This window comes from Poromitra crassiceps, assembly GCF_964638095.1.
Source record: "Poromitra crassiceps genome assembly, chromosome: 7".
Lineage (NCBI taxonomy): Eukaryota > Metazoa > Chordata > Actinopteri > Beryciformes > Melamphaidae > Poromitra > Poromitra crassiceps.
In genome coordinates this window covers 31,218,935-31,231,703 of record NC_139628.1, presented here as the reverse complement: position 1 = coordinate 31,231,703, position 12,769 = coordinate 31,218,935, and the positions used below count along the sequence as shown (strand labels likewise).

Below are 12,769 nucleotides of genomic sequence, written 5' to 3'. Positions count from 1 at the left end.
TTCTCTGACAGATTTTGACAACTTTTCCCTAACAGACTTTGTTTTCCTCTTAGCCTTCATGTTTTTGCTTCAGATGCAAATGACCTTGTTTTTGCTGATTTAACTTGTAGTTTTTTGTAGTTTTTCTTTTTTTGTGTTTTTTTGTTGAGTGTTTAGCCTGCATGTCACGAAATTGATATGGGTAGGTGTGGAACTCTGTACAAGCCTGCAAAGGCTTCGTTCCCACCTTGCACAGATTTGTACCTAAATTTGTGCTAAACAAATAAACTAAACTAAACTTTAAATCCTTGACTCAGTGTGAGTCCAGTGCCTGAAGAAAGCTGCTGCTTTTTCATCTGGAATAATAAACAGGGATCGTAGGATGAAAACCAAGATAAATGGCAAAATAGAATAAAAGTTACATAGTTACATAGATAGAATTACATCAGAGTTGAGACGTAAAAAGACAATAGAAAGATGATAAAAAGTAGATAAAAAGCGGATAAAGAGACAATAAAAAGCGATAAAGGTCACTGCTTCTGCTAGCCTCATCTCCTCAGACAAGTCGTTCCAAAGCCAAGTGGCCCTGATGAGGATCTAAGGCTGTGCACCGCCTCATACGGGGTCAACAACATATCTGTTATGTAGCTTGGGGCCAGACCCAAACGTGTAATAACAATAACAAAAAACGTCACCTCTGTTTTTGCACATATAGTTTTCAACTTTCTGTTAGTTTCTGCATTTGAGCTTTTTACTGAATTGATCCTCAAACACCAATCAAGTCGATTATTTGGTTTCATTTCTATTGTCGTGTCTCCATTGTTCTCCTTCTGAATGCTGCTCAGCCCAGCACCAAAGTTCTGACAAAACAAGATTTACTTATTCTGATTTGAGCATTCAAATACAAGACATATGTAGGTCACATGCCTTGGGATCCGCTCTTGTAGCACATATCCATGTGGTTCAAATCGCAATTGAAAAACGTAACTCTTACCCCATTTACACCTGCTTTTTAAATGCGACCTGTATCTGGATAATGGGCGCATTTAAAAACCAGGTGTAAATGTGGTGTAAAAGATCTGAACACAATGTGAGCCAGACTACCTCCAGATGTGGTCAGGCAGATCTGATCACATCCTGAGCACAATGCATTTACACCTTGCATTAGCATGCATTTTTCCTTATCCAGATAACATCCAGATAGGTTATCCGGATATCCGGAGTCTATAGGGTCAGAGCTGACCTCATTGCTGACTTTCCCAATTTCCCCCCGGGGATCATTAAAGTCTTTCTGATTCTGATTCTGATTCTTAAACATGTTAGATATGAGAAATATTCACAATGAACGTGTCACAGCTGAGTAAGTACGTCAAAGTCTGAAAGTTGTGTGTGTGTGTGTGTGTGTGTGTGTGTGTGTGTCAAATCAAGAAAAATGGATTCAAATGACAACTGCAATGTCATAAAACACAAAACACGCTGCAAAAACAATCCCACTGATTAGGATGTGAACAAAAAGACTGTGACAGTCTAGAGTTGAGAGGAGTGGTTTTCAACGTGGGGTCCAGAGACCACCTGACATCCTCGAGGGCATTCCATGGGGTCCTCAGCAAACTGATGAATTGTTATTATTTCATTTACAAGGAGTTAACACCATTAGAGAATATATATTGGAAGATATGGGTCAGAGCTGACAGCATGGCTGACCTGAAATCACCTGCAGAGTGAAGATATGGGTCAGAGCTGACAGCATGGCTGACCTGAAAGCACTGCAGAGTAGGGATGTTCATCAGTTATCGAAAATCGATAATTGATCGTTAAGGAATGGAATCGATCATGTGGAATTCTTATCGATTATTGTTATTATTAAAAAAAAAATATACCGGTATATATATATATTTTTTTTGCGGACTAGGTTTGGGTGGAATTCGTTCCTCCTCGCCCCACTCAATTGCACAGCCGACTAACGTGAGGTGAACCTTCATATAGTCTCTAGTTTTCTGGCTGGGCACGGGCCTTTGTGCCAACAAAACTGTTTTAAACATGGGGAATTCACACCGGCATGCGCCGGGGACAGCAGAGTGTTGGAGAGGAGACACATTGAAATAAAGAGTTAATTGAGGAGAACACGTTGTCTTTCGTATTTTCTGCCATAGGCATTCATTTTGTAAAAAAATAAAAATAATAAATAAATAAATAAAAAAATATTATTAATATGATCGATAATCGATAATTGATCGTTAATTTTCCCCGATTTTCGATTTTGGACATTTTTCAAAATGAACATCCCTACTGCAGAGTGAAGATGTGTCAGAGCTGACAGCATGGCTGACCTGAAAGCACTGCAGAGTGAAGATATGTGTCAGAGCTGACAGCATGGCTGACCTGAAAGCAGCTGCAGAGTGAAGATATGGGTCAGAGCTGACAGCATGGCTGACCTGAAAGCAGCTGCAGAGTGAAGATATGGGTCAGAGCTGACAGCATGGCTGACCTGAAAGCAGCTGCAGAGTGAAGATATGGGTCAGAGCTGACAGCATGGCTGACCTGAAAGCAGCTGCAGAGTGAAGATATGGGTCAGAGCTGACAGCATGGCTGACCTGAAAGCAGCTGCAGAGTGAAGATATGGGTCAGAGCTGACAGCATGGCTGACCTGAAAGCAGCTGCAGAGTGAAGATATGGGTCAGAGCTGACAGCATGGCTGACCTGAAAGCACTGCAGAGGGAAGATATGGGTAAGAGCTGACAGCATGGCTGACCTGAAAGCACTGCAGAGGGAAGATATGGGTCAGAGCTGACAGCATGGCTGACCTGAAAGCAGCTGCAGAGTGAAGATATGGGTCAGAGCTGACAGCATGGCTGACCTGAAAGCAGCTGCAGAGTGAAGATATGGGTCAGAGCTGACAGCATGGCTGACCTGAAAGCAGCTGCAGAGTGAAGATATGAGTCAGAGCTGACAGCATGGCTGACCTGAAAGCACTGCAGAGGGATAGGTTGATGCTCACGCTTTGGCTCGAGCATCAACCGGGAAAAACCGGGAAAAACGCTAAAGATCATGCGAGTGCGGACTGTTAATTACTGTGACTGAAGTTTTTTTTTTTAGAGTGTAGGCCTACTACAGATATTTTGGAGGCGTACCCCCCGACGTAACTGTGAGTACCCCTGGGGGTACACGTACCCCACTTTGGGAATAAGTGAACAAAAAAAGTTTGATTTCAACATTTCTGCTGGTCATTTCCTCCAAAGTTCAATTTCGGAGGTTTCTCAGCTTACACATTTCACGTGTGCATGGCTGCCGTGCGTGCACGTGTTTGCATCCTAAAGGATTGCTTGTGACCTAATAAAGACGGGCGTGTCCGTCCTGTGTTGATCTCACTTAGGCTCAGTTCAGAGTGGAGCTGTCTCGACAAAAGAGTTATGACAAGAAAATGACTCACTCGTTTAAAAAACAAAAACATACCTTCATATAATGTTATTGTTAGATATTATGATTAGATTAGATTCAATATGATTTTGACTTTGACGTACTTACTCACCTGTGTGACACTTGAGTTGACAAACCTGTAGGTCCCTGGAGGGAAATTAGCTGAGCTTCCTGCATTGTGAACTGGCTGGCAGCGGGCCAAACTAGACTTTCAAAGATACATTATGATGCAGGGGGCACAGAGACGCACACATTCTGGGTTAACCTGCAATTACTGAACTATGTCACATACACTCGATCACGTGTGCCCTATATACACTCACCAGCACTTTATTAGCAGCACCTGTACACCTAGCCTGATATCAGACTGAATTGTCAACACGTTAGCCTTTGTTCACACCATACGCCAAAGCCACGCTGAAGCTGAGCTCACGCTTAACCGCTCACACAAGAAGCGCTCTCTTCTCCTCAGCGCCTCGCTTGGCGCGCCTTGACCCCGCCCACAACTTCCATTGACTTCATGCCTGGCAGCTTCACGCTTCACGCTTGGAAAATAGGACTGAATCCTGAACGATCGCTTCAACGCGGCTTGAGCGTGGCTCAAGCAAGGCACGCGCGCGGCTGGTGTGAACGGCCTCGCCTGTTAACGAGGACGCCGAAATGAAACTTGGGGGTTCAGCGTGGGTTGAGTGTAGGTTGAGCGTTGCTTCGGTGTATGGTGTGAACGTGGCCTTACACTCCATTTCCTTCTTCAGTCGGACATTGCCTCCACTCTAACCATCAAGTCCCATCAAACGTCAGAATGGTTGGGAAAGTGACTTTGACCGTGGCATGGCTGTTGATCGTGGCATGTCTGTTGACCGTTGCATGGCTGTTGGTGCCAGACGGGCTGGCTTGAGTATTTCTGAAACTGCACATCTCCTGGGATTTTCACGGACAACAGAGTTGACGCAGAATGGTGTGAAAAACAAACAGAAACATCCAGTGTCGGCAGTTCTGTGGACAGAAACACCTTGTTGATGAGAGAGGTCAGAGGTGAATGGTCATGAGTGGTTGGAGCTGATAGAAAGGCAACAGCAATTCAGATAACCTTTTTACAGCTGTGGTGAGCAGAAAGCATCTCAGAAAGCAAAACGTCCAACCATCTGCCTCAAGGATCGGCGTGTTGCATTCTGGGAACCTTGAGCCTTGAACCTTGAACCTTGAGCCTTGAACCTTGAACCTTGAGCCTTGAACCTTGAACCTTGAACCTTGAGCCTTGACCGTTGTGCCATCGGCCTCAAGGTTCAAAGTGCCTCAGAATGCAACACGCTGAACCTTCAGGCAGAAGGTTAGACGTGTTGCATTCTGATATGCTCTCTGCTCACCACCGCTGTAAAGAGGTTATATGAGTACGTTCTGTCAGCTCCAACCACTCATGACCATTGATTGATGATGATTTCTGGAAAGAGACATTGCTGTTTTTTTGGCGGTTTGAGCACCACAAGCCGAGTGCCATCCAGTTCCATTGTACTGGACAGAAGACAGACATATCTCTGCCTGATATCTCCAAAACCCAGGCTACTAACACAAAACAATACAACAACAAGTCCAACCTTCCGCCTCAAGGTTTGGCGTGTTACATTCTAAGACATGGAACCATCGAACCTGAGGCAGATGGCGATCCTTGAACATTGAACCTTGTCCATCAGCCTCAAAGTTTGATGTGTCTCAGAATACAATACGTCGAACCTTGAGGCGGATGGCAGTTTGTTAGCCGGTTGACACTGAACTAAAATCTGATACCTACTAAGTATTAGTATGGTCTTCCTAATTAAGTGTATATATAGGCTACTATACTAGATGGGCACACACGTTTCAATCTTCTGTTGTGGTATAGAGAGGCAAAGTGGAACGTCACTTCCTGCTTCAGCACTGTACCAGAGATTTATTTTCCCATAGACATTTCGTAAAATGCTTATAAAATTGTTTTACTTCGTCGAACCAAACGGTTCAGCTAACGCTATAATCGGGAGAGACCATAGAACATTTCACGCCGACCAAAACTTCAAAAAACAACATTATAAAAATATTTTCTTTAAACCCGCATTTTTTTTTTACGTGTTGGTCCCAGTGAAATGTTATGCGATCTCTCCTGTTTCTAAATATATCTGTACCATTTGGTTTGAACCAAAATGGGAAAATAAATGGCGGATGAAAATCTCTGGTACAGTGCTCAAGCAGGAAGTAGGCGGTCACTTTGCCTCTAATTGTAACACCATGACAGGGGAATTACACAGTAAAAAAAAAAAAGTCCCCTCAGCCCTACTGAAGAGCTCTGTCATGAAATGTCTGGACATAGTGGTAAATTAAAAGGTGTGACCTCGGTGACCATCATAAGCCAAGCAAAGAACATCAACAGAAATAAATGAGATTTTCAGAAAACCAAGCAAAAGCTGCCCTGGGCAATTTGGCATGTTGGTGACCAAAATGGCAACTTCAATACCCCAAAATCCCGAAAGTGTGAGGTCAGTGAATACGAGGGATCAGCCGAGCAGCATTTTGGTAAACAAACCGCGTCACTGGGTGGCAACGGCAATGGAGCCCTATGGAGCCTGAGCTTTGGGAGGCTTGAGTGTCTGACTCTAACCGGCCGACCCTGTTTACATTTTAAAAACTGCGACAGTTCACACAACTTTAACACGACATGCATTATACATCAAACTCTTGAGCTACTTCTGGTCTCACTCAAAATGTAATAAGCCATGTGATGTATAGTTTTTGAGATCTTAACGTTTGTTTGGCACAACTCATACTTTTAACTGCCGCGGGGTTCCGCATTTCTGGGTGGCAAGTGACGTCGGTCACGCTGAATCGTCCTATGCTCACGTTCGCCAACTGCCTGGTCTGTGATGCTTTCCACCAAATATACCAAAGAGACGAGAGAGGACGAGATCTAACATTGGTCAGTCCAGCTTCTCTGCTCACTGCTTACCTGCTACCCCCCCCCCCCCCCCGCAACACACACATACACACACACACACACACACACACACACACACACACACAAGCAGTGACAATGATCAGATGATCAAATCATGATCTCGGCATTGTATCTTTGCTGTATTTAGGGATGATCTCAAAAGGAGGGCATGAGCGTCCGGTTTAAGGCTGTACTGGTCGGCGGACACGGTAATTCAAAACCGGACTGTCCGCCCTAAAACCGGACGGATGGCCACCCATCAGTAATTCAGACAACCTCTTTACAGCTGTCGTGAGCAGAAAAGCATCTCAGAATGCAAAACGTTCAAGCTTCTGCCTCAAGGTTCGGCGTGTTGCATTCTGAAACATGTCGAACCTTGATCCTTGAACCTTGAACCTTGTCCATCCACCTCAAGTTTCGGGTTTGAACCTTGAACCTTGTCCATCCACCTCAAGGTTCGACGTATCTCAGAATGCAACAGGTTGAACCTTGAGGCAGATGGCATTTGGTAGCCGGTTGACACTGAGCTGATGAAGTTGATTTTACTGAGGGTCAACTTGGAGCTGATGAGGAGGATCTGATGAGGAGCTAATGTGGCCTATGAGTTTTTATGATAAAGGTCTTTATCCTTTTAAGTGAGCAAGTGGGCAATATCTGTCTGTCTGTCTGTCTGTTTACATTTTTGTCCCACTGATGATTTCACAATGCCTATGACATCATCAGTGCCTATGACATCATCAGTGATGTCCTCAGTGACATCATTATTGACCAAATCCTCTTATGACATCACTGATGATGTCATAGGCACTGATGATGTCATACTGTAGGCATTGTGACATCATCAGTGATGCGAAGTTGGGCAATTGTGCGCTGCGCATGCCAATAGAGCAGGCGATTGTGTGCTCTGCATGCCAATAGAGCAGGCGAGGCCACACAGCAGCCGAGCTGTGGGTGAAGCTGCGCAGCGGCTGAGCCGCGTGCGACGAGCCCGCACAGCGGGGGGCCGAAACCCTATATAGAACGTTACCAATGAGGGAAGCCATGTTGGAGGAGTGACAACAAAGAGGGAAGACTGTAATGTTGTCACCTATAGTCCTTCTTGAAAAAACTATGAAAATACCTCATTTCTGTGCAGGTGGGGTGTTTGAACCTAGCCTGAAAGAGGAAACATTTATTAGAATACCAAGCATGAACCAAATAAACTGCGATAACGTTACACTGGTCATCCCCTGGCCCTGAAATATTCTGCGAGAGGCCACTATTCCAGCAAGTTCCTTTTGTGTTCTTTCCACATAAAGTAAGAAACAAGGTCCATCCGTTCAACGTTTTTATAAATTAATCTCAGCATAAGAGTTTCTTGTGTGAGTCACTACTTCACATCCTAAACTCTTTTTTTTGCAGCCATGTTTTGTATTGTATGACATTGCTCGTGTTGTTTGAACTCATTTTTCGTGAGTTGACAATCATGTATTTGCCTTAAGGGAATGAGCTTGGCTGTAGTTCAGCTTCCTACAGTGTAAACAGGCTGGCAGCCGGTAAAACTAGACTTTCAGAGGTTAAGATACATGATACACATGTATCATGCTGGTGGCACAGAAAAACACACCATAGGTTAACATGCACTTAGTGAACTGTCACGTGCACTTCCTCACGTGTATACTGTATACATCCTTTCACCTACTGACTCCATGGCCCTACTGACTCCATGGCCCTACTGACTCCAAACCAAGAATGCATTCTTGTTCTTGTGTTCTTGGGAAGAACGTTCTTGCTAGTCGTTTGGGGAAGAATGTACTCGCTAGGTCACAAGCACACATAACGCCCTTGGCAGTTTGAGACGATGCGTTCTTGAGGGTATTGCGCAATACCAGCGCAGAGGCCGCCTGCAGTACTACACAAATAAAAAGCTCAGCTGATGTAGATGCAGCCAATTTTGGTCTGGAGCTTTTTTTGTTGCTCTATTTTTTGCCGTAAATGTTGGTAAAGTGGCACTTATTGAAACCTACTACCCTGCTTGTAGGCATCAAAAGTCATCAGAAATTAATTTAGTGATGAAATAAAACTTAAAATTGTAAAAAACGTACCGGAGCTTATGGCGTCTTCTCTGCTGGGTTCTGCCTCCGCTTATACCAAAATGAATGCTGGGATACGTGCCTTGCCAAGATGACACAAGTCACCAACCAGAGCATCCTCGGTAAAGTGGGCATGTCGAGAACACATCCGGGAATTTTAAGCGTTCTTGGCGAAATGTGAACTTTGCATTGGAACAGTACTTGGGCTGTGACTGATGACGTTTCACAGGGACACAAGAACACAAGAACACACAAGAACCTTTATTGAGAAAGCGCTCATGACCCACTGAGCGGTTCCAAGTAGAATAAAAAACACGTTTTGGAACCATTTTTAGCTGCGACCAGCAGCTCTATAAGTCACTCTGTCGGTTGGTCCACAAATAGTTCACCACCCTTTAGCGGCCACAGTTTTTGCCAACACAGTCTCTTAGAAAAACTACATAACAACACAGTCTCTTAGAAAAACAACATAACAACACAGTCTCTTACAAAAATGTGAAATATGGTCCAAAGCCAAAAACGTTTCTATTTCACAATTTCGGCTCTAACATTGTGAAATGGAAACGTTTTTTGTGTGGAATGGGAGTTTATACAGTTTTTGTTTTTAGAGGCGTGGGAGAGGTTAGGTTTAGGGTTAGTGTCTGGGTTAGGGTTAGGTGTGGGAGGTGGGAGAGGCTTAGGGGGTGGGAGAGGTTAGTTTTAGGGTTATTTTGTCAGACAATAACCTTTCTTCTTGAAAATCCATGAGGAAATGCTTAAAGAATATGTCGCTTTTCCACCCAAACTCACATCCAGCACTTCTCTATCATACAGTAGATGATCACTCTGTGAATGTGTATTTGTGTGTTGTCACCATGTGACTTGTATGACCCCAGGAAGAATAGCTGCTGCTATGCAAAAGCTAATGGATCTTAATCAATCAAACAAACAAACAAACTCTGATGCAGGATTCGATTCTCACCTGGGACGCTGTGGGCGCTGGAGTTGTGACCCCCCAAATCTTCAGTGCCTACTGCCCAGGTGGGCTATCTCGTCGAAAGGGCCTTTCTGTGTGGAGTTTGCATGTTCTCCCCGTATTCCCTAGGGGGTTCCTCTGTACATAACCCCCCACTAAAAACATGCAGAAGATCGTCATCCGACCAGTGACGACAACATCTGAAGTTGGTCCAATGATGGTCCAATGATGGTCCCCGGGCGCTGGAAAGAAAAAGCGACCACTGCTCCCGGCCTGCCCCCTGGAGGAAAGGACAAGCCTGGATGGGTCAAATGCAGAGGACATATTTCACCGGCCACCGTCAGCATGAGTGTGTGTTGTGGTCGCATGCATGTGTTGTAGTGTCCGTGTGACAATAAAGACGGGCTTGTCCGTCTGATTTTTTTTTTTTTTTTTATCGTGTTTTTTTTAAACGTTGTTAAACTTATAAATCACTCTAAGCTAAATATCTAATGCGATTTTTTTCTTCTTCTCTCTGTCCTTCATTCTCTCCATCCTTTCTCACAGGTGGTGATATATGGAGACGGTGCTAGCACTCCTCTCTCTCTCAGAGATTGGGCGTTGGTTGACTACGACCATATATGGCAACAGGGCGTGGCTTACAGCATCCCACACTGCATAGCTGAGAGCCACCCCCAATTAGAACAGCGGGTCAAAGAGTAAGTGCTGGAGGGTTTCATTGTGTGTCGCACACCTTAAAGGCCTGTTTGAAGGTTAAGGCTTATTTTAAGGGTTAGAGGTTAGAAGTGGGTTTAGGTTAAGGTTAAGGTATTTAGTTGTGAGGTTAAAGGGGGACCCCAGATATGTAACAAAACGGTGATTTGAAAAACATATGGGAAAAACCAAGAAATTACGTATCCTCTTGTCTATACTATACTCTTTGGCTGTGCTCAGCTCAGGAATTTTTCCCGGAAATCGACGCCATTACAGTTTGCCCACCGCCTCGAAAATAATTTGTATGAGAGCTGCAATATCTTTATAAATATCAACAACTAGCCAACGCTGGTGGCCTGTATGGGAACAGCGTTGCTCAAAATGGTTGAAAGTTATATAAATTTGGCCATTCAGTGGCGAACTAGAAATTGAATTATTTTTCTCCCATGTATGTGTGTGTGGCTTGTCTAAACTTACGTTAAAAGAGACTAGTGACGTGAGGCTGGTTACCGCAGCACAGCACAAGTCAGGACAAACGCCCCGCTCTCACGCTCATGTAATCACAATGCGAGATTTCTCCACGTCATTCCCTCGTCCAACTTGCCATATACCGCGCCATGAAATCCGTTTTTAATTTTCGTTTGGGGGCTTTTCATGATTCTTGTTAAAAGTTACTGCACCTCTGATTTTTCCTCTCAGGGCGCAGCGCAGGGCAGAGCTGCAGAGCTCCCTCCTCCAACACAACACAACACAACACAACCTCCCTCCTCCTCCTCCTCCCTCCTCCAACACAATGCCATTTCCTTCCTTTTATGATAGTGGCGTTTATTGATAGTATTGTGTTACATAGGAGTTGGTAGGAAAATAACAGGCGATTGTAATCAATTAACAGGTCTCTGTGACCGCGATGGCGCTCCAAGGATTAAATTATTATTACTCTCTTGCCTTTCATGACACAACTTTAAAACGTAGATAGATAGTAAAAAACACATATTTAGGAAAATTTATGGACAGGCAGGGTCATATATTTTATTGAAATAGAGTTACATGCATTGAAAATATCAAAACGGTCCCACAGACCACAGTGGCGGTTCTAGTGTTAACAGGTCAAGTGACACAAACAGCCAATGAGCTGTGTGTATTGTAGCAACATATTGGTAGGAAAATGCTTGTGACATCATGGGAATAGGCTTGGAGTTGTGAGGAACCGAAAGGGTACAGGGGGAGTAGGGGAGTAACTATCTTGAAATCCCATAGTCTTTGGTTCATCGTGACGTCACGACGTATCAAATCTCCCATTCATTTGAGGGCAAAAAAAAAGCAGTGTTCCACCCATAGAGGGCACTTATGCCAGTTATGCTGCTGAAAAATGATACAAATGGTAAAATGGCAACAGTTTGGTCTCAAATATGGAAATTTTGACCAGCATTCTTCACACACCACCCCCAAAGTCATATATATTGGTTAAAAGCTGAAAAAAAGTGTTTTGGGGGTTAGTTACACTTTAAGGTTAATGGTAGGGGCTAGTATAAGGAATGCATAATGTCAATGAATGCCCTCACTAAGATACAGTAGCTGTGTGTGTGCGTGCGTGCGTGCGTGCGTGTGTAAATTAGTGATTTGTCTATGTAGCATATTAGCATTTTCTATGAATTGATATCCAGGCTGAGGGAACATGGCACTAACTTTGTTGCCACTGTCTCTGTGTGTATCCAGGCTGAGGGAGCATGGGGCGACCTCTCTTGGTCCGGCTGCACTGGTCTCTGTTGCCATGGCATCCAGGTACCCTGGATCAAAGGTAGGGGTACATGAAGAGTTTGGGGGCGTCCTGGTGGGCCAGTGGGCTAATGTGCATATGCAACCAATTCTCCCTCCCAACTCGTCAAATAAATACTGACGTTTGGTCAGGATCCTCATTCGCGCCACTTGTTAACTTGCAGGTTTGAGAAATGATTTCATTGTCAAAGTCCCATGTCGTCAATTTCAGATGTTGTGGGAGTTCTATAGAAGTCTATAGGACTACCCTGCACATTGTGGGAGTCCTATGGAAGTCTATAGGACTACCCTGCATGTTGTGGGAGTTCTATAGAAGTCTATAGGACTACCCTGCAGGTGTGGGAGTTCTATAGAAGTCTATAGGACTACCCTGCACATTGTGGGAGTTCTATAGAAGTCTATAGGACTACCCTGCACATTGTGGGAGTTCTATAGAAGTCTATATGACTACCCTGCACATTGTGGGAGTTCTATAGAGGTCTAGAGGACTACCCTGCATGTTGTGGGAGTTCTATAGAAGTATGTAGGACTACCCTGCACATTGTGGGAGTTCTATGGAAGTCTATAGGACTACCCTGCACGTTGTGGGAGTTCTTGTGGGAGTTCTATAGAAGTCTATAGGACTAATCTGCATGTTGTGAGAGTTCTATAGAAGTCTATAGGACTACCCTGCCGGTGTGGGAGTTCTATAGAAGTCTATAGGACTACCCTGCACATTGTGGGAGTTCTATAGAAGTCTATATAGGACTACCCTGCACATTGTGGGAGGTCTATATAAGTCTATAGGACTACCCTGCACGTTGTGGGAGTTCTATAGAAGTCTATAGGACTACTCTGCACATTGTGGGAGTTCTATAGAAGTCTATAGGACTACCCTGCACGTTGTGGGAGTTCTATAGAAGTCTATTGGACAAC

The 12,769-nt window shown here is 44.3% G+C and overlaps 1 protein-coding gene across 2 annotated transcripts in view; it reads left to right on the top strand.

Annotated features, from left to right (window-relative positions):
* Positions 1-12,769, top strand: part of LOC310779758 (circularly permutated Ras protein 1) — a 52,203-nt gene that overhangs the window by 20,286 nt on the left and 19,148 nt on the right. For both annotated transcript variants that reach the window (XM_083640250.1, XM_083640249.1), the window contains exons 10-11: positions 9,932-10,083; positions 11,795-11,876. In XM_083640250.1, the coding sequence (XP_083496376.1) occupies positions 9,932-10,083; positions 11,795-11,876 (234 nt within the window). The remainder of the gene's footprint in view (positions 1-9,931; positions 10,084-11,794; positions 11,877-12,769) is intronic.